General features: G+C 47.4%; 1 protein-coding gene across 4 annotated transcripts; it reads right to left on the bottom strand.

Annotated features, from left to right (window-relative positions):
- Window positions 1-354: 354 nt before the first annotated feature.
- extl3 (exostosin-like glycosyltransferase 3) lies at window positions 355-14,101 on the bottom strand. Of its 4 annotated transcripts, none has more exons than XM_048985600.1 (7): window positions 13,767-14,101; window positions 12,803-12,908; window positions 4,577-7,233; window positions 3,131-3,258; window positions 2,731-2,875; window positions 1,648-1,776; window positions 355-1,397 (listed from the first exon to the last, which is right to left on the bottom strand). In XM_048985600.1, exons 3-7 carry the CDS (start codon window positions 6,743-6,745, stop codon window positions 1,188-1,190), a joined length of 2,781 nt encoding a protein of 926 aa, XP_048841557.1. In that variant the 5' UTR covers window positions 6,746-7,233; window positions 12,803-12,908; window positions 13,767-14,101; the 3' UTR covers window positions 355-1,187. The 4 variants fall into 4 exon arrangements, with proteins under 4 accessions (XP_048841557.1, XP_048841560.1, XP_048841558.1 ...); XM_048985603.1 differs by lacking the exon at window positions 13,767-14,101 and adding an exon at window positions 13,650-13,683; XM_048985601.1 differs by lacking the exon at window positions 13,767-14,101 and adding an exon at window positions 12,988-13,586.
- Window positions 14,102-22,626: the final 8,525 nt, after the last annotated feature.

Consider the following 22,626-nt stretch of genomic DNA (forward strand, 5'->3'; position numbering starts at 1 on the left):
TCGCTGTGGGGTGCTGCGTCACATCGCCGGCTAAGCCAGCCAGCGCGGGCTAATCCCGAGTGAGCACACTGAAGTAAGACCACCAGTCCTCTGTGCATTCCTCCCCCCCCCCCTCTCTTCCTCCAGAAGAACCAAGCATTTAGGCGGCAAAGCAACCAACTGACTCCAAGAAGCTTAGCGACTGGCCGAGAACAAAGCAAGGAGGAGAAAAAAAATAAAGTAGGAGACAAAGCAAAGAACCCAACACAAAAAGCACTGTCCACCCCAAAAAGAATGTATACGGTTTTTTGTGACAGACAGCCAGAGGGAGCTGGAAGAGGGTGAAGTCAGACACAGTGAGACCCGGAACCCTGCTGGGTTGTACCATGGTTTATTCGCCTCGACACCCTTGAATTTCTTGGTGAAAAACAAAAAACACAGAAGCTGCTTGCTCTGGCATGGACGTTAGCCTCCCGCTCGCCGGTGAACGACGGATCTGTGCTTGTGTACAGAACCGAAATAGTGACTCGACTCGTATACGTGTGTGTGAGGGGGTCCCCGTCCTTCCTGGGTCCTCCTTCATCCTTGGGACCCAGTATAGAGCTGTTACCTCAGTTCTCTTCTCCCTCTACTCATACCCCTACAGAAAAGGCCGAATGACATCTGCTGCACTGCGATTTTACACAATGAAACATCACACTCTGAAAACGCACTGAATACAATATCAAGGTGACCCATTAGTGCTTTTAAAAATTCATGTACAGGAGTATATAAATTTAAAATGTTTTTTTAAAAAAAAAAAATCAGCCGAGTGCGACAGCTTTCTTTGTAGCCCACTGCCTCGTACTCCAGTCCATTTTGGGACCCCATCCACAGGGGAATACGTGTCAGTCTAAGAGCTTTGGGCCCCCGTCTCTCAGCGTACCAGGCCGTGTCCCAGCCGAGGGAGGAATTAGTAGGCGCTGTAGTGGTTTCTGATGTAACACACAACCAAAATAAAATGCGAATATACTTTGGCAGCAGTCTCTATTTCCAGCTGTCCTGTCAGTTATTTGCATCATCTGTTCAAGTCTCACTGAGTCAGTCGAAAAGTTCAGGTCTTTCCCCCCCCTGCGAAGTCACAAGGTTGCTGCAAACACCCCCCTCCCCTCCAATCTCTTGGCAGGATGTCCTTCATCCACACCCCTGGCTCCAGGCTCCCTGTGGTCCTATATGAATTTGAAGCACTTGGTCTTGTCGTGCGGCAGCCGTGTCTTGAAGAGCACGGAGTCGACGCGGAACTGCGTGTAGAGCAGCGGCATGTAGCCGTACACCTTCACGAAGTAGTTGATGCACTTGTGCCGCTCGTGGAAGTGCGAGTCGTCGTGCGACAGGGCCTGCGGGCAACCGGGGCAACGGAAGGTCCAGCGGGAGGTCACCTGGTTACGGGGGAGGGGCGGAGATGAGAGAGAAGGGAGATGAAGTGCGAGGAACCACGCTGACGAGGACCGAGGCATTGAAGGTGAACATTCCCAGAAGGGGAGTGGTGTATCCCCGTATGAAACGGAGATGACACTTACAGGCGTCACCTTCTCACACAGCGTAGCTGGAGAATACTTTAACAGCTCTGTCATTATACAGACTCTCCTCTCCCCCCGCCCCCAGCTTCCCCCCTCTGCATTTCCTCACCTTGATGGGGGGCTTGCGAGTGATATGCGACACCAGGAAGTTCATGGCGATGTCCTCGCAGTTGATGTACTCATCCACCATGTCTCGGATGGCCTGGGGCATCACGTAGGAGTACAGGTACGCGTAGTACTGGGGGGAATGCGGGCGGGAGGGGGGGGTTTTCAGGCAGGGGCACTGGACTGACTGACTCATATTTACAGTACCAGTTACAATTCTGGATACCCCTACTGAAAATCATTTGTTTTTCCAACAAGATAATGACCCTAAGCACGCCTTGAGGTTATACATGTACTGTATTATCTCGTGAACAAGGAAAGAGATTTAGTGCTGTGACAGGATGATCTGACCCCCCCACAATCCCCCGACCTAAACGCTACAAAGCTAGTTTGGGATGAGTTGGGTCGAAGTGTAAGAGCAAGGTGGTCAACGTGTGCCTAGAAATTCTTTCAGAACTGTAGGAGAAGCATTCCAGGTGGCTACATTAGGGAGTGGGATGAAAGAATGTCCAATATCTGCAATGCTGTCAAAGCAAAAGGGCACAATTTTGGAGAGTCTAATTTGAGAAATGTTACAGATGCTAGCTAATTCTCTTTGCCTTAAGGGTGAATAACTAAATAGCTGAAATAGAGAGAAACCCATTAAAAGCAGGCGTATCCAGACATTTGACTCATACTGTACACTCAGTGACAAAGTCCATCACTTAATACTGGTTTTGAAAGCAGATCTGAGTCAACCGAAGGCTCCCTTATCCTACCACTGGAGAAAACTCAGCAAAAAACTCAGGAACAGACCTGTCTGTTTCCATAGAGTGTCTGTCACCAAATACGAATAAAGTACTGAGTTTCTGCAATCCACTTTCTGCAGGGCAGGCTTTCTGTTAGCATGAAAAACAAGCACCCTTCCAGCCTTACCTGCATCTTTCGTCACCATGGTCTAAAACCACGAGTATCCTGTCAGAGTGACTGCGGAGGGATCTGAAACTTGCCAGTGAGCCTGTCTTAAGGCCTCCAAAGCAGAACAACAGACCACATGTGACACCTAACCCACGGGGGGTGGTATGGCACGTGACAGGCGAGGGTCTACCTTGTGGAAAAAGGCGGCACCTGTCAGCACCATGGAGAGTTCGCACGAATAGTTGGAGTTGTAGAGCCAGGACTGGTGGCTGACATCCCAGGCATGATACCTCCCAGGGAAGCCCACGATGCGATCACGAGCCTCACGCCACACCCTGAAATAGCACCAGGTCATGGGAAGCCCAGAGTCAACGGCCATGAAGACTGAAAAACCACGAGGGGGCTTGTTTACAGGTTTACCTATTCTGTGTTGTGCAGTACTATCTGAAGATTCGCACACACAACCTTAAAGAGGACTCTGCTTACGGGCCAGCCGTGTGTCTGCGTCTGCGCCAACCTCAGCGGCAGTCAGGAAGAGTCTCCCCTTTAAAAGACGTGCCCACGCTCTCCTTCCACGCCACGGCACTCACCGAAAGCCAAACATGATCTCGTCGTGCCGGAGGTGAGCGTCGTCGTCGATGGACAAGATGGCCTCCGTCTCCACCGCGTCCCATGGCAGGAAGCGGTTATTCAGGCTATTCTTCTCAGTGCGGACTACCTGAAGGACGAGATTGACACCAGGTGTGATGAAGCAGGGAACTGTCTGCTGGTCCCTTGACTCTACATGCTTGGTGGCTCAGAGATACCAACACTTACAGGCGGTTTGTACTCCCTGCAATTTGGGAACAAGTTGAAACATTTTCCAGTGACGAGTCACTGAGATCATGTCTGAAATTTCGAGGGAAAACTGGCAAAATATGTGAAACCAAAAACATCGAAAAATAAGATGAAGTGTAATTGTAAGTGAAGTCGTAGTAAAGAAGAATGTAAAAATTTAAAACCACACCTTAAAGGTTCCTGTCCAGAAAAGAGTCGATAAAAAGATTTCATGCTCTATGATAATCCTCCAAAGATGAAAACAGTATTCTGAACAAAGCCATTTAAAAGGTGTTTGCAGAGATGTCTGATTGGCACATGCACATTTCACCCTGGTTACCTGCAGGAGGCCTACAAATACCAAGTGATGACGTCATTCCCATGGGGAGCCAGCACAACAACCAACGACAGATACAAATTAAAAACGCCCAACCAAGAGAAGGGCTTACTGCTGACCTCAATACCACAGAAACTGAGAATTTGTCGGCACCATCAGTTAAAAGGAAATTTTGGATGCACACATAAGCTTTATACTTAAATTTAACATTTTAGTTTGTTAAAATTCTTAGAAAGCCAATAATCTGGTGAATTTTGAGGGAAAGCCCCACATCAAAATTCCACATCAAATACATCTTAGAAATCCCAGATAAACATCTAACTGGGCCATTGGTACAGAGCCTGGAGCACTGAGATTCCATTTTAGCCACTGGCATAAAACACTGACTAATACCTACAGCCAGCTGGATTCAGATAAGGCTGGATGGTCATGGCGCTGCTGATGGACCATATGGCCCAGACACCATGTTACATCTAACTGACGTCAACACCAACGAAGTCTCACTTCAGTCAGATGGATGAAAGCGTCCTTGTCTGTGAATATGCACGCGAGACATGCCACTCCCAGTCTGGACCCAGGGGCCCTCCCTTTGAAGGCTCCTCTGCCCCCCATCTTCCCCCTTCAACAACTGGCAGATCCTATCATGGCTCGGCTCAGCAGCTGCCAGGACATCCTAGCAGAACAAAAGCTCTAAAGCAGCCTCAAAGTGATCTGATGTAAACCTACGTAGCCAGTCAGGCGCCATGTTCTGGACAGCATGCTAACCGAAAAAGAACATTCAAGGCTGTGTACAAAAACTTAGAGTCCAGCAGATGTTACTGTTGTCACATTCAAAGTTCACGATGCAATAAGCATGACCGAGATGAAATCGAAGCCCACTTACCACAATTGGGAGGCCTATGTCTGGCCAGAGGAGGTCATCGGAGGGTGGTTTGGGGGAGTTCCAAACCACCACCACCTTGTTGAGGTAGGGCAGACCATTCAGTCTCTCCAGGGAGTTCATGAGCACTTCTTCCCGCTCATAGGTCAGCATGACCACCGTGAACTGCTCTCGGGGGACATTACCTCCAAGGGCCGCCTGGAACTCCTTGCCTGAGCCACCTGTGCCACCACCAATAGGCCTAAAGCCTGTTCCTGAGCCCAGGAACTTGGCCTCAGATGGGAGCACAGGGTCCAGGGGCGTGTGAGGGAAGAGATGGAAGGGCCCTGGTGGGCGGTTCCAGGCGCGGTAAGTGTCCGCGGCCGTGCATGTGAAATTACGCAGGAACCGAGGCGAGGCATATGGAGGCTCTGTCTCCACTGGCCCTAGGTCCAGATCCCCATTGTCAGCCATGTTGGGGTCGGTCCCCGCAGTCTTTCCCACCTTGTGGGGGATTTCCTGGGCAGGCTCCTCCCGGATGGGGGCAGCAGGTATCTGGATGCGGGTGCGCACGCTAGCCAGGATAGTACCAAGCACACCCTCGGCCGTGGAGAAGTATGTTTCCCACAGGAAGCGGCCCTGGCGCCGCATGGCCAGCAGGTCGTTGTCGGAGATACTGCGCAGGAGGAAGTGCAGCTCCGTGATGCGTGGCTTGGGCACCAGCAAGGCTGCCTCGTTCCAGCTGACCAACTCATGGTAGGGCAGTCGGGAGTGGTCACCGAGCACAACGGGGATAGCCCCCACCTCTAAGGCCTCGAAAAGCCGTATACCACAGCCCGCAGACGCCACCAGCTGCCCATCACCAGGGGAGATGACCAGAGCAAAGGTAGATGCCTTTAATATTTCCAGCCTCTCCTCCCTCTCTCCACACAGTGCCCATTCGGTAGGCAGGGTGGACCATGGCTGGCTCTTGCAAGTGAACTCCACCAGTACCTGGTCCAAGCGGCTATCCTGCACAGCCTTCAGGGTACCAATGATGCGGTCGTCATAGTCCGCTGGAGGGTCACCTTCCATTTCCTCCTCAAAAGACTGAGGTGGACCTTCCTGCAAGCTGCTCCGCAGGGACTCAACCTTCTCTCCCTGGAAGCTGAAGAGGTACTTCCTCTTCACCGGCACCTGCGGCGGCACCTCTAAAAAGTTGGGCTCGGAGAGGGCGTGTACCAGCGGCGATACCACAAGGTCAAAGCCAGGTCGGTACTGCCGCTCCAGGAACGTGGACTGCGCCACGGCTGCTCGGCCTGTGCTGACATTGTACAGGAAGTTCTGTGTCATGGACTTCCTGGACAGGTGAATCAGCAGGTGGTTGTGGCCGTCCTTTCTCCAGTAGGGCAGCGCGTGCAGTTGTTTCTCCAGACTGGAAGGCGACAGGGAGGAGGGGTGGAACGGGGGCTCCTGCACCTCCCCAACAAGAACCACGTATAGGCAGGCAATGCTGGGGTCATTCGTCACATAAATGCTACCTTTCACAGAGGCCATGAAAGCCTGCTTCACAAGCGGGTCCAGGTTCTCGCCCCAGGGGTAGCTCCCGGGGTCGTACACATACACCGGGAAGCCGGAAGTAAGCGGGCACCGCGAGTAGTCAAAGCAGGAGTGGAGCCGGCAGGCACGGGTGGACTTAGGCGGTGGGAGCCCCGCGTCATCCTTGTCCGGCAGCAGGCGCACGGGGAGAGAGAGCTTGGGCTGGTTCTGGGCCATGAGCTCCTTGTAGGAGTGCTCCGTCTGGCTGATGACGTTCTTCAGCTGCAGCAGGTCCTGCTTGGCATTCTCGATGCTCTTCTTGCAAGCCTCAATGCGCAAGTTGAGGCGGCCGATCTCACCATTGAGGTCCTGCCGCTTGGCCTCCAACTGCAGCAACTCCTCGCTTACTGACTCACGGATGCGACACAAGTCCTGCACATGCTTGGCCTCACACAGCTCACCGCCAGCCCGTGGCCCGAAGATGCGCTTGTCGGGTCCTCCGGACTCGTCAATGGCAGCGAGGTAGTAGTGGGCGATCAGTGGGAAAAATACCAGGATAAAGAAGAGCGTGAAGCTGAGCCATGTCAGCCGGATGCGGTTGGAGCATCGTAGGACCCATGGCTGGCCCCCGTTTCCTGCGCCACCCCCATTTCGCAGTATGTTGTATGCCGACATCGTTTACACCCCTCAAATTTTTTTTACGCCTCAAGTTGATGTCATGGAGGGTCGGCAGCCATGGTGACGCCTGGAAAAGTGATACTGCAGTGTTCCTCCCAGTTAGCTCTTCTCAGATGCGTGACCATTCAGGATCCATGTTCAGAATTTGCTCTTTCAACACACAGAAAGCTCGGGAATACATGGGAAGCTTCATCTTTCTCCTCTCGGGCTGATGACTGATGAACTCCATGTCCTTCCCGTCTCCCTGTCCATCTCAAGCAGCTGACGTCTTGATCTACACAGTGACAGCAATCGGCACACAGCCAGCAGAAGGAAAAGCAAACCCATAGCAGTGGGTCCTGCTGGCCACCGGCTGGCTCACTGGCATCATGGGTAAGGCTCCCCAGTTCCTGGGGCACCCATTGCAATAGCCAGAGAAGAAGGGACTCAGATAATGCAAGGGAACTCGAGTATTCTCCACTCCACACTCCTTTGAGAATGGACACCTGCAATGAAAAGAAAAATGGTTACTTTTCTTAACCTGGAACTAAGTAAGAATGGGCTACAAATGACAAGCCTATGTGATGGCAGGTCGCATCTGCCGTAGCTATCTCCAGTGATGCTGCACTGCCACAAACACGGGCAAAGTGCTCATCTTAAACCGATGGCCAAAACACAAATCCGTCGCAATATTTATCAGCACACCTGACACCCAATTACTGCATTTGACCTGGTAGCATGTAGAAAAGCCTGCCACCATTTTCTCATCCCATTCCCCCCCACCAGGTACCTCCAACCAAGATCCCTCCACTGTCTTTTTTGATACATTTTGTTCCAAGTCACACTTTAAACAACATAATAGTCTCTTGTTTCTTAGAACAGCCTTACGCAAATAAAACCGAACTGGAAAAGAGCGGAGGTGTGGCCGACCTCGGTGTTCCATCAGCGCTCCCACATCGAGCCGTTAATGATGTCCAAGGTCTCCATCCGAATATGAAGCCCTCACTGCCCTAACAGCCCCCAAAGCTTAACACCCACTTCACTGCACAGGTTAATTTCAGGTCAGAGGTCCATAATGTGCCGTTAAAAGTGTATTATGGTGTTAATGGAAGTGCACTCCTGTGGGGAAACCTTACAGCCCCCGGGTGGGAGAGCTGCTACTAATTAGCAAGTGAAATGCTTGAAAAAGATTAAGTAAGTGATGGTTTACGGTCTCCAAAATTAGAGAAAAACTATTTCAAGCAAACGTCACTTCAAGAGGGAATCGTCACAAATGAATCGGGTTCTTTGATCTCTTTTGACCTCGTAGCGCCGGAAGACGCAGTGACCCCAGTGAACGAACAGGAAGTGCAGACTGCCAGAAAGGAACATTTTGGAGATTCACAGCGTTGGGAGTTTCGGGATCGTCATGCAGAAGCATTCTGAAGCGGCCCGTGTCCTTGACTAGGACTACCACCCCCACCCCCCTTAACGGCTCCGCAGTCAGTCAGACATGAGTGATATGCGGCACTGTCACCCTACCAGAGTGTGTGTGTCTGGGGTAGAGGTTAACCAGGAAAGGAAAGTACACTGCTCAAGCTTGCGTTCAAAACCTGCCCAGCTGAGTATCAGTTCCGACCCTGCGGCCCACAGAGGCGTGGCAATCCTATCTGGCTGCTGCCACCTTCAATCTAACTGCTGCATCACAGGGGGCACCCCAGGGCACTTGCGCCTCCCTGCAGTGTGGGCGAGCAAGCACCTGTAGACAGCCAGCCAGAGACAAATGGGGGTTTCACCAAGAATTGGTCCCTCTGATTTTTCAGGCCAGATTAGACACGACACCTTCAGGGTCAGCGAACATGGACATTTATTTTAAACTATACCTGACAGATTCCACTGCACATCCCACAGGCGATGAGCAGGCTGCGCTAGAAATAAAGGTCCTTCTGAAAGCTTAGCACAGAGGTATCGAGCTTCATAGCAGCAGAAATTACATCTAAACCTTACCACGGCTCATACACTGAGCCTTATATTGGCCCAGTCCAGCAACCCACAGCAACTAACAGCAGTCAGGCGAGAACTGGAATTCCCAGATTATTTACCCCGAGACTTCAGCAGTTCTCGCCGTAATGATAAACAGATGGAGAAGATTTTTTTTTTTTTTTTGCTGAAAATCAAATTTCACCCGGGACCAGGGCTCACTGAGGGCCAAGCATGTGTCAGCCTTGGTGAACATTCCCACGAAACATGCACGCCCCTTCAGAAAAGGGGGGTGGGCGACACTACATGGCAGCTTCGATCTGGGATGGCCGTGATGAGGCGCAAGTAGAGCGGGCGCATGCTGCGGGGCAGCCAGGAGGAACAGGCTCACCATTTCGGAGTTCAGGAGGAAACCAGGTGCATTGAAAAGAAGAGAGTAATTACCCCGAACAGCCCTCTGGGGCAGCTCTGAGCCAGCTCTGAGCCACATACACAGACAGGCATGCTTAAAGGGGCCCTCCTTCTCACCACCGTGTAGCAACACACCTGTTAGGCTGGAGAATTAGCAAGCTCCAGAATCCCTTCTCAGGGTCCTGGCTGCGTCCACCCTGCCGCCCGTCTGCATAGCCCCCCTCCCCAGCCAGTAAGCTATAAATATACGAAGAGGGAGGGGGGGCAGACGCAGTGGTATGAGACTGCAGGCGCACACACGCCTGAAGCACAGCGTCATGACCGCCTGAACTGCAGGCTCTCATGGTGCTCTGATCTCTGGCAGGAAAATGTACCCCATTAGCAAAGAGGAAGAAATGAATCATTAATTCTACTGGGGGAGGTAGGGTGGTCAGCAGGTCAGAAGAATCCCAAATATGAAGCTACGCACGTTTAAGCGTGATGCTCAAGGTCAAGCAACACCCCGGGACGTGGACTTGGGAACCCGTGGTATCAGGACGGTTTTTCCAACCGCCGTGGATTTCCCAGACACATGCGAGGCGGTCCTCCCTCATCCATCCAGCAAGGAAACCCTGCCGGGCTGGCCGAGAGCGGTCCCACTAAGGCCAAGAACCCTGGGGCTGTAGTGACCACAAACAGGCCACAGACCGCGATCCTCTCTGGGGGGGCGGGACACCAAAGCCACATTCTCCGGCAGCTGCTGGATTTCCGGCCGTTCTGCCAGCGTTCAAAACACCTGCGAGGGGACGCCACCACCTCCCCACCACTAAGTACAGCCACTGTGACACACAGACCTGTCACAGTATTTAATTTACCTCCCTATTCCAAAACACACATCTAGAGCAACAGGGTCTATTCAGTGGATCTGCTACAGCCTCAATAAAAATGTTCAGCACTTTTTCATTAAACTGAGTCAATGCACAGATCTAAACCCTCATGCTTGACCAGCCTGAAGCACCTCCGCTCACGGGAAAGTTATTAGGGTGTAACTGCAAAACACAAAGACATTTCCCAGAAGGCCACAAAATGCCCGAGTAACAGCCGGGGGGGGGGGGTGAAAAAAAATCACAGTGGCTGCATGGAAGATGGGAGGGTAGCAGGGGGGGGGAGGGGAGAGGCCATCCTCATCGATCTCATACCACCTACACAGTCCACATGGCTGTCAATCTGGGTGAGTCATACATATTTTCAAAGTGATCTGCAACACACACAGGCTCCCCGAATCCCCGGGAAAGAAGACACAGGAGCGGTACTTCGGGTGCCAGTGCACAAACGGGGGTAGCGGGGCAGCTGGGGAACAGCAACAATCAGCTGAGAAATTCCTGCTCGCTTACTCACGACACACGCGCTCGCAGACACGCGACACACCCAGACGTGTGGACGCAGATACAGACACACATAGGAGGACGCAGCATTATGGAGGCTTCGGGTGGGGGGGGGGGGGGGGACATTCATTAACAAAATGGAAAGCCCTTGGGTGCAGGGCCAAGGCTCACATTTCTCCCACTGAGACACCCAGGCAAGCGGGTCCGCTCTAATGACACAGGATGTGACAGCACGCTCTGGGCTGAGCTGGCCCATTCTAACGTTACCTTCCCACCCTACCTTAACACAACACACCACCGCTAACGCGTCTGGTCTGCCAAGCATCCATATCTATCCGGTGAAACAGATACGCTTCTTTTAACACGCAGGAAAGCAGGGTCATGGTGCTGAACCAGTTTGGTCCTGTTTATAGCTGTGCCTGAACAGTGAATAGTCAGCTTTAACACACTCGCACGGGGTGACGCATCTCTAAATAGTCATTGAAATTATTTCCCTGCATCCCATTTAGGGGCTTTTAGACAAAACAATAAATTGGAATTCTACCTATCAGCCTACAATTAAGTATCAGTAATCAAAAGTATTCTTTGCTCAGTTGCCTTGCTTGAGACCCCGGACAAAGCCAACATTTCTGTACCATAGAATATAAACATTGGATTCCAGAAAACATTCCGCCTGCTTGTAAATGAGTGGAACGCAGCCCCAGTCCGGCACCCGAGTGCTAGCAAAGCTTTGTTAGCCAACATCACACACTAATCCACAAACCAAGCCTGCCTCCTGTTAACACCCATTCCATATGTATCCAGTTAAAGTCCCGTAATACCTCCACCAGCTAAATGTTCATCTACACGTAAGTGCTTAAGAGCGTCCGTGGGGCCGCTAAATATTTAACAGCACCGTGCGAGAAAATGACCGCAAGGTGAAGGACTTTTACTCGGTCAAGCGGTCTCCAGGTGCACAGCGTGTGCTGGAAACAGAGCCAAGCCCAGAAAGAACGTGGACTCAGCCCACAACGATGGGGAGAGACCAGCACGACACGTGAGCACAACCCAACCGGGCTCAGCCAGGTCCACATCAGCGAACCACCAAACATAAAAATCATGAAAGTATTTTGTCAACACTCTCTTCCCCAACACAATGATTACCAAGATAACTGACTTTTTCCCAGATAAGAGCTACCATCTGCTTGCCTAAACAAGCTAGGAGCAGACGGAGGGAACCAGTCATTTTCACATTAAACACAATGATCTTCACAATTCTGGTGCACATTCCAGCCATTCTGCATTTCCCCCCAGTGTTCACACCAATGAATGACCATCAAGAAACATGTACACATTAAGCACAACATAACTGACTACAACACCAAGATATCCTGTTTAGTCGTTTTAACATGTTATAAAAATCATTAATCAAAATGGTTTACAACATGTATCAAACTCCAAGATATTTAAGTTAAGATGTTGTGTCAAAAATAATTTCCCATAAGTGTGTCATTTATAAGAATAATACATTCACTTATTTGGTATTAAACCTTACTTCAAAAGCAAATCGAAATATACTTTGAAAAATCTAATTGACAATGAAGTTTCCCCAAAGTGTCAAGGCTATACATTTAAGGATTTTTTAATAAAAATTTCCTTAAAATTCCCATTCATCGTTACTTTAGATCCGATGTAATCTGTGGTGACAGTCCTTTGCACAGTTTTCAGAAATGCAGCAAAACCCATAAACAGCAAGACCAAAGCAAGTTGCTGCTTACCAACTAAACAGTCTAGGATTCTCACATTTACCAAGGCGTATAGAAGCATACTTCCATGCTGAAAAGAAACCCATAACTTACAATTTAGGCGTCTGTTTCAGCTTTTGTAATCAAATTCCGATTAACCTGAGGACTGCATGAGAGCATGAAATCATGCAGTGGGTGCTGACAGGCCTGCTGGGGGGCTCGTGTGTGATGATCTGCCACTGTGCATCCAGCCACGTCACAGGCGGCCATACACCCCCCCACTCTTTTATCAGTGCCACCCATTACCCTTTTCCCAAGCCAATCTAGCATGGCTCCGGATATTGAGATGGAAGATTCGGGAAAACTGGGAAAGTGTGAAGATAAACACAGCACGTGGAAGACTCAGCACATACAGTAACAGGGTTTTTCAAGGAGGAGGGGTCATCTACTGCATAGTTTTACTAGCTGGTTAACCATTTCCATTCCACTGGGAAGCTGTATAACCATTGGGCTTGCAGGTTGTCTAACCCAAACGTTTGCTAGCTGGTTAGCAATTACCTTTACTCTGGGAGAACGTGTGACAGTGTGGCCAATGGGCTCACTGGTGGTTAACACACCTTTACTAGCTGGTTAGCTGCCTCCCCCAGCGCAGTAAGTGCCAATCCTCTTCTCCGCACTTACTCCCGGCCAAAGCTTCGGCTCACGCCGGCTGTCCATGCATGTCTAAAATAGCGGAAATAAGATAACTGTGTAGACATTACCTTGGAGCATGAAGCAGACTACGCTAAGGTTACTTACAAACCTTAGGTAACGCGTAACTCGGCGGTGAGGCGGAACCACAAGCGAAAGGCACCGCCGCTGTTTTGACCGAAATCTAAAGGCTCTTAACTGCACGCGAACGTCGAAGTGCTTAACGCTATTCGTGAAGCGTGGAAACAATAAAACATACACAATAACCAACTAAATTCTTTTTATGCATTGAATCATCTCCTTGCTCCGACTCCCTACAGCACAAATCGGCCAGAGAAAAAGCCCTTAATCCAACGGCGATCCGGCGAAAACACGGCGACTCCATGCTTAGCGTTAGCTTCGCCGTTAGCCCGCTTTGTTAATCACTAAGGGACGGCGAGCAGGGGCTCAGGCGCACTAGCCAGAGATAAACAACATCGAACCATTAAAAAAAACCACCAAGGACATAAAACCCGGATGGGGGATACACGAACGGGTAGAAGCGAGCTGATGGCGGCGCAGGGATCTGACCGCTCAGCCGGACATCCGAGCGATCAGGCGGACGGGTGGGGGGGTTCGGCCGGGCGGCGGAGCAGCTGGACACCCGCTGACCGTCAATGTCGACATTTCGGCTACGGGTGTCAGCGAGTCGGTGGAACCCCGCACTACCGGCAGTGAGAAACCCCACCTTCACCGCATCCCTAGTACGCTATTCGTACCATGCAGCCCCCGTACCTTAATAATCAAAAGAGATGCATAGGACAAGGTGAAGAAGAAGCCGCCGTCAATCACCGTGGGAGCCCTGCCGTAGCGTACTCGCTAGCCTAATACCGAAACACACTCCTTACTTACCCGGTATGTCGTTCTGCAAAAAAAAAAGAAGAGAACGAAGCTCCAAAGCAGACTAGTGTTCCGAGCCGGAGAACAAACGCTGTCTTTTATGCTTCCTTATGCTAGACGCGAATGTCCACTTTCATGCTCGATCGGCGCATTTCTCCAAGATCGCCCTGTTTTGCACTAACGTGCTTCTGCTGTCGCTGGCTAAGCGCACCTATGCCGTGTACCCGGCCAGATCCGCATTGTCGGAGGAAGAGCGACCGAGGCGAGCGCCGCCGCGCCGGTGCATTGTGGGTAGGAGCGGCACTCGGCTGCGGGGACGCAGCTTCACCTTGTGGCCTCGCTCACTCAAAGTTGTCATCTGATCCCTTCGCCACCTAGTCAGTGTTCATTAACCTAATTTAACCCAACATTCCGCATGAATGACAATGTTTTGTACCCGGACGCCCTTAACTGCACGTTGTTTAAAAGCGCTGTAATATAATAATGAAAGATGGCTATATGTAAACATAAAAATAGAATTCAATGGTGGGAAATTGTTTGAAAGCACGCGTCGTCACACTACAGACCAGTAAACTAAGATCCTCACGAAAGTAGCACTAATAATTAATCAACTGATTAATTTACATTTGATTTTTTACACTTCATTGTAGCGAGGTTTGGATTATGGGGCTGTTTCTTGGAATAACGTGAAGTATCTTTAATTTAAAGATGAGGCAGAATAGCCTGATGATGGCAGGTCTACTAACGAAACAAATTTAATCTGGACCAGGGCTTTTATCTAGAGACCCCCCCCAAATAAATAAATAAATAATAATAAATAATCTGCGATGGGCTGGCCCCCCATCCTGGGTTGTTCCCTGCCTCGTGCCCATTGCTTCCGGGATAGGCTCCGGACCCCCCGCGACTCAGTAAAATAATCGGATTGGAGAATGGATGGATGGATAATAATATTTTACGGTATTGTTTATATTTTATTTTACATCATTTTCCAGTTCAGCGTTTGTGTTGTACAGGTTTACTGGATATTCTCTCGTTTCCTTGATCAGTTCAAAGACATGAAGTTAAAGAAATTGCTCAAAATATATGAGTGTCCTCTGATGGCCTGAAATTCCATCTAGGGTGTCCCCTGCTTTATGCCTAATTATGCTATCTAAAATAGGCTCCAGGCCCCCCAGTGACCCAGCACTGTGTAAGTGGTTGGAAGATGGATTTCACATTATCATAATTTATACAGTACCTCGAAAAATAATAGAATATGTCACTTGTGAAACTCTTGTTGGTGAATGATGTCTCATCATCGTACAGGTCTCACTGCAATAAAATTATCAATAGGCAATTTTCTAAAATGTGAAGCGATTTGACGTGCCATGACTACTGCTGTGGAAATAACAAAATTTAATTTGTCTGAGGGCCATATCACATCATGAGCAGAAAGCGTGACGGGATAATCTGGCGTTTGGACGTGGCGATTTTCAGCGGCAGTCGCAAGTTAGACGTCTTATCCTTGTGGAAACGCAGTGCCCGTAAATCTGAGGGACATGTCTGTCACCTTGCGGTCAGATGGTTTGTTTTCGCTAAATTATAAATCAGTTGTGGTACGGTTTAAAAAAAACGTTTAGTCGGTCCAGAGCTCTTGGATTAATATAAAATACCACAAAACATTGTGCAGGAGCTTTGTGGCTATGTAATAATGGTGAAATATGCACACACCTGAACTAGTAGCTGCAAATTGATATATTTTGGGAATTCTGGGGATCTGTTCTGTTGTTTTCTTGCTCTTGCTTATTAAGATAAATGTGTATCTGTGGACTGTGTTAAACGTATAAAACTGACAGGTATGGTAGTTTTGGCATACAGATCTAACCGCCAATGGAAAGGCACAACTAATTTCTCCGAATTTTGCATCATCACGTCGAATCTGATTGGTTTGCCAGGTCAAGTCTCATTGGTCCATCAATTAAGAATTCAGTAATCGCTGATTACATGAATGCATTTCCACATTATTTTCGTTTATTTAGGTCTCATCTTTTTCTAATATTGCATACATAGACTTTGTAGCAGAGTACGATGTAAATCACTAGTGCTGTCTAATTAAAACATTTTGTGTGCAATTTCTACAATACGCCCATGAAGTAATTCAATTTCACGTGACCTGTTTATTCATATTTTTTATAGCACTTTTTTATGACCATACAATAATTGTCTTGTCAGTAAAAATTGACATTTAGCAACATTTACTAACAAATCCAAATGAAAAGATTCTGGTGTCAATCATTGTCTTCATCTGTCCGCTTTTGCATCGGCCCGGCAACCTCATTTTATGGGGAAATCTTTGACATACAAATACAAATCACCCTGATAACTGGGATCCAGACGCTTAAATTAAGTTGTAGCTCCTGAGGCAGAAAAGGGAGCAGAAATTAAGAAAACTACCGGGTTGAGTAGATCTCAGACTAATTGTGGCCAAATCCCCGGAGGACTAAAGGTAAAAAGTAAAGTTTTTAAAAAGCAATAAGACTGAATAGGTTTTAAAATTATTTATAAGAACTGTCCTGAACATGTAAAAGCAAAAAAAAATTGTGCTGCTACTCTCCCACACGAAATTCAATAAATGCTGAATTCTCATACCTTCTTGGTAATGATTATGATTATTCTGCCGCCGATGTAATGCCCTTTATATAAACCATAGAACCACAGAACCTCTCAGTTAGACACAAAGCCTAACAACGCAGGATTCATTTCAGAATCGGAGCACCGTAAATGATTAAATTAGGCATAATCCATCCATTCCAACCACTTATCCAGTATAAGGACACAGTGAACTGCAGTTTACCTGCATTGAACTGAAATGTAACCATTAAAAAGCGTATGACAGTCACTTGGTGCTACTGAAATGGAGACCCGTTTTCTCCAGCAGATGGAGATGTTTACCTGTGTGAAAAGTCCAGCTCTGACACTCAGCTTCTCTTGCATCGCCATAGTCACTTAATATAGAAGTAAAATGACATATAATGACAATGATCTCATTAAGTAATTAGAGGTCTTTTTTAAAAACAGGACAGTTCATAGATAGATCAGACACGACGATGCGTGACCTTCTGCTTTGCTGTTCTTCTCCCCAGGTTCTGCTATCTAAAGCAGGCCTCAGCTGCCCTGGCTGGATAATGTTTCCTCAGGATCATGGGTATAATATAAACCCACTTAACACTGAGATTAATTAACATTGTCACATCTTATTCCAGACAATTACATAAACAAGTATCTAGATATGCCATGAAAATCCATATGTGTAAATCCCATTCTGTGTACTGCATTATTTTGCAGTTTATTTTCCGTTTCCTGCTCAGGGGTGTTAATAGCATACATACAGAATCATTTGATATATATTCCCCGTTTTGCCAATGTTGGCGCCAGAACAAATCAGAGAGGCAGGCACAAGATTTTTATTAAGGGGTATACAGTGGGGTGGGTGGAGAGGGGGGGCAATGGGGACCAGTTGTTGTGGTGGGGGTGGTGAAAACTTGGGTAAGCTTATGGTCTGTAGCCGCACCCCAGGGAGAGACCAAGCTTATTTGTTTGAGGATGAACACCTTTATTAATAAAATTAAAGTAAAGTGAAACATGGTGTCCTTGGTGGGTGGCATTGGGCAACCCCCCCCCCCCCCCCCCATGATACTGGCCCTGTGTTATCTTCTTTTATCAAATTAAATATGGCCTAAAATGAATATTTAATCCTGTAAATAAATTCTCTTCAAATCATGAATATTTCATGTGATTTTTAATGCTTAAGTACAAATATAAATCCATCCATCACCACTTCTCCAGTTCAGGCTGACGGGGGTGGGCCTGTTCTCGGGGAAGAGAAGCCACAAGGCAGGGCTGAACCGTGGGCTTTCAAGGCCCAGCACTGGAGGTGTGGGAGAACAGAGCCACCCCAAACACATTGCTGCTCTTTATATATGTGAACGACACGACCTTAAAGGTTATGACACTGAATTGTCCTCGGGATGGAATGTGTGTGTGTCAGAAGGAAGTGTGTATGCACTCAGCCAGACCCTGGGTGTGCGTCGGTCTTATTTCCCTCCACGTTGTTCTGCACCTGCCTCTATGTCTCTCATCCGCACGTGACTCTGCCACCAACTATAACCTGCAACTCCTTAGAAGGAATGAAACCTCTTGCTTTCTCTTAAACCATGAGAGCCTCTTTTAACACTTACATTGACGTCTTTAGCAGTCGCTTTTTCACAGAGACACGAGGAACCCTCAGTGTGAAAGAGCATCCAGTACCCCAGGAGCATTTGGGGTTAAGGCCTTCACTGGTATTAATGCACAGTAATGTGACTACTCTGCCACATTTGGGATTTGAACCAATGGCCCTCTAGACATGGGCACAGATCTATAATGTTCTGGTTTTATTTATGGAGCCAAGCGTGTACCACTTTATTTCACATTTCCAGAATCTTATTTTAAGTTTGTTCAGCTTACTCCAGCCTGCAGGACCTCCCCCTGACCAGCTATCCTAACCAAGCTGATAGAAGATGGACTGGTGGATTAAAAATGCAATTAACCTCTGATATGAAGTTCTCCAAACATGTCTATTGTCTCCCAAATCATACATGTTATAGAATGTGTAAAGAATTTAAATGTAGGACATCAGAATGATCTGGTTGACATACTCTGTGTGTATAATAATCTGGTTAGTTTCCCTGGTGCAAATATTCAGTAGTGATTTAAGCCCCATTCTACTATTTGTATTATAATTCCGAACATGGGGATAAGGTACAATAGATTGCTTGACAATAGGTTCAATTTTAATCGGCACCTTTACTCTAAAAACCCGGGAGCTCTAGCTCCTGAGGTGGAACATTAATCAGGACAGAGTTTGGACACAGTGGAAGCTGGAGGCCCGAGCTCTCCTGGGGTAACCAATAAAATCCCGGCATTTGCTTGCTTCCCTTTTCAGCTTGTGGCACTTCATAACACAACTGCAATAGTGGCGCGCTCACTGAAGAGTGTCATCTTTATCTCCTGGGATTTGTTGCAGGCTGAAGAGCTGTTTTCCGACTGGGACCGGATGCGACCGGATGCACATTTGAGGCTAATCCAATTAGCTTCAGACTGCAAGAGACCTGTGGTTTTTGCCCTGTCTCCCTTGGCTTCACACACCAGCAGCGTGGCAGAGACTCCAGTGACTCCAGAAAGAATTTCTCTTCTTGTGATGGGCCTCACGATCTGGACATACGAGTGAATGGAACTTCAATGTGGCAGGAACGTGGTCCGCTGCGTCTTCTAATTAAACCTTATTAAGTGGGACTTCCAAAGAACAATCGACAGAACGGCACCTTTAAAAACTTTCAGAGGGGTTAAACGTGACCCTCTGGTTTTAACTGAACACCCAGGGCCCGCTCAAAGAAGCTCAGTTATTCTGTAGTCAGAAAGCCCATCTGTGCACCTCAGCCTTTCCCACTCAATGGGCTGATTCCGTCCAAAGCCCGCCATATGCTGCACGCGTGTTCGTAGGCCATGTTTGACGGGGGAGGCATGTGTTAAGGAAGGCAATCAATCTAGCTAAGCTCGTGGTCTTTGGTTAGGAATTAGCCAGCAGTTGACTGATTAAAACTAAATCCAGATACTTATGAAAAGGTAATCGGGGGAAAATGAAAATCAGAGACACAGAAAACGGGGTGAAATATAGTTGCCAGAGGTATGTGTCCACAAAGATGGACCAAGGAGACGGATAAGAGAGAAGCGAAGGTCAAAGGTACCTACTGACACCAAAATTGTGATAAATGAGGAAAAATTGGGAATTGATTGGATAAAAAAACTATAAAAACATTTCACTTGCTCCCCAAAACCATGACCAGAATGAGTAGATTGAAGATAAATATATGTACAGACAGATGGATGGATGGATTTCTGTTTGACTTGAATCTAGCAGTAAGGGAGTATAAAGATTAAAGTATTAGCAAGTCAGGGGTCGTGTGGTGGTGCAGTGGTTAGCACTGCTGCCTCACATCTCTGGGTCTGGGGTTCGTGTCTCCACCATAGCTCCAGCTGGGTGTAGCTTGCATGGTGTCCTCATGTCATTATGGGCTTTCCTCCGGTTTCCTCCCCACAGTCCGAACACACGCTAAGGTGAACTGAGTTACCAAATTGTCTGTATGTGAATGTTGGTGCCCCGACCTTGATGCCTCCCTGCCTTGCGTCTGTGGCCTCTGGGACAGGCTTTGTATCCCACCCCCTACCCACAATGCTGAACAGCACAAGCAGATACAGAAAATGGATGGTATCAACAAGCCATTGTAATTAGGGACAGAGAATGACAGTCCTATTACCTGTAATAATACACTGGGTATGATTTTTTAAGAAAAAATACGCTTAACACCAATTTTAACAGAAATACCCACTGGTATTGCTCCTAGTATTCTAGGTTAAATTCTTGGTATCCCATACCTATCATATAATATTTATTATGTTATATTCACTCATTGCTGTTGAGCATTGATCTGGAATGTATTTCAATGTCTCTTTTATTGTTCTTATTTAAATTCTGAACTGCATGAATAAATGTCCACTTTCAAAATATTCTTGACAGATAAATTATACATGTACAATTTTATACAGTTCTGAAAGGTGTGTAAAACGTTTCTAAAATAATAATAGTTCCACAACGCACAAGACTCAGATGCATTGAAATGCTTGTGGGAGTTTTACTTACACAAAAATGTCCCGAGGGCAGAAAGAACAATGACTGGTTCAGGGAGTCCAAGCAACTAGAGGAGGCCAAACTACACGGAGCAGTGGAATTTCCTGTCACGCCGGCTTGATGCATCATCCTCGAAGATTTGCTCACGCTGCCTCAGGTTGCTTCACATGAGACCTTTCATAAATCCTCCACAGGATTTGAGACTTTGATTTCAGCTCTCCACTGCACCTTTCTTCTGACGCATCAGATTATCGACCAGCTGAAAGGTGACTATCCCCCCCACTGCACGACACCTCATTCCTTTCTCATCCATCAAACCCAACCAGCTACCCATTTCTTTCTGAAGACCGTGTTGATCTGGTGATGCATTGTGTTGGGGCTCCACCTGGCATTTAGATCAAAACGATTCAATTTAGGCTTCCCTGACTTTGCCACCTTTCACCCAATATTACAATTTCCCAAACACGACTTCACTTTTGATATATTTTTTCTAAACCTTATCTTTGAGGAATTGCTTCTTTCTGGACATCTTGCCATACAGAACAGTTTTACGGCAGGTTCTGGATGTTTCTGACTGATGTGTATTTCCTGCAGTCTTTGGTGCTTTTAAAGTTGCCTCGTGGTGCCATTTAACCAGCTTCCTCCCTCCCCTGTGACTCACGTCTGAAAGGGTGAACTGAGCTGGGTAATTCTGCACTGCACTGCCTCTTCCGTCATGATTGATAAACGATGCTGTGCTCACAGGAATATTTGTAATTTACACCTGTACATATGGCCCAATGTCTGTTTACAGCTTGTTTATGATCTCTGCTTTTCCAGTAGCTCCCATTAAAAGCATTCTGGGGTGTATTAATCTTTACTTGCAATTCAGTACAATTGTCATGAAGGCTCCTTGCGCAGGTCACATTTTTTTATCCTCCAAATCCCAAGAAACAATGGCTATTATTTGGCATATGATTCTAATTTTTGTAAAATTGAAAATATCATTTAGATTTATTTATTTAGTATACTCTATTTTCCAGAGTAACATACTATAAAATATTGGAGATGGTACATCAACAAGAAACAGCTGCTACTTCAACTGTTATACCTACAAAAAAGGAAGCCATGCAGATTTTATTAGCTCCAGCACGCAGGGAACACCAAGTGACATTTAGGCAAACAGTCAGCGTGGCAGGTGGTTTGTATTATTAAGATAAACAGGTGCTACTTGACTAGGGTGACCAGATAATCCATGTCAGGGAGGCCATTTTGAGCAAGGACAGGATTTGTAAACTCCCATTTCAATTAAAAGAACCTGGATTTCATTTAAGCACCAAGTTCTTGCTTTGTGCTTATTGGTCAGTCTCTGAGTTACTGCTGTGTGCTGATTGGTCAGTCTCCCATAATCATGCATATGTCACTAATGTTAATGTGAAACAGCTGGAAGAGTCTTTCAACGAACGAGTACAAGAACCCACTTATTTAGCCAAGCACAGGAGTCTTTCAGCTTTGAAGTAGCTTGTAAAACCTGAAGCTGCTCAAAGTGCCCTCCCTGACATGGATTATCTGGTCACCCTATCCACAGATTACGATGGGATTACGTTCCAGTGACCACAGTTAAACAATTTGTCAGTTAAAAATCTGGCAATGTTCTGTCATTTGCTAAATACCCCTGTCTTTGTTTATGATGATTTATATGAAAATCAGATCACATTTTAGGAGCTATTCATGCAGAAAATCCAGACAGTCCCCAAGAATTTACAAACTTTTTCTCGCAACAGATCCCAGCTTGGTTATGTGCAATAACGCTCTGCTGCACTGGAACAGCTTATTATATATGCGCCTCTGTCCATCTGAAGTGATCTAGAATTACATTTACAGGAAATATTTTTTCAGATTTTCCTTTATGAAATGCTGCCTGTCATGCGTTTGCTGCAGAACAGTCCCAGACCCTCTCATAAAGACATAATCTAGCGTTGGAATACATAAACGCACAGTGAACTTGATATTGAAATGCATCCCCCCTCGCCATGCTCTGCATTATTTAAAGACTGCTGTTCCGACGGAGGTTTTACAGCCTTCTCTGAGTTTGATCTCCTGTCCCCCATCGACAGACGTGAGAAGTGGCCTTCCTGCGTTCTCCCATTGGGTCCGGACAGACCGAAGGCAGAGAACAAAGGACAG

This window comes from Brienomyrus brachyistius, chromosome 19 (assembly GCF_023856365.1).
Source record: "Brienomyrus brachyistius isolate T26 chromosome 19, BBRACH_0.4, whole genome shotgun sequence".
Classification (NCBI taxonomy): Eukaryota; Metazoa; Chordata; class Actinopteri; order Osteoglossiformes; family Mormyridae; genus Brienomyrus; species Brienomyrus brachyistius.

Bases quoted from the DNA above. Each gene is read 5' to 3' on its own strand.
- extl3 (XM_048985604.1), bottom strand. From the start codon at position 6,745: ATGTCGGCATACAACATACTGCGAAATGGGGGTGGCGCAGGAAACGGG. The intron at 3,259-4,576 runs GTAAGTGGGCTT...CTCGTCCTTCAG, and splicing joins ACATAGGCCTCCCAATTGTG to GTAGTCCGCACTGAGAAGAA. The intron at 2,876-3,130 runs GTGAGTGCCGTG...GTGCTATTTCAG, and splicing joins GAGATCATGTTTGGCTTTCG to GGTGTGGCGTGAGGCTCGTG.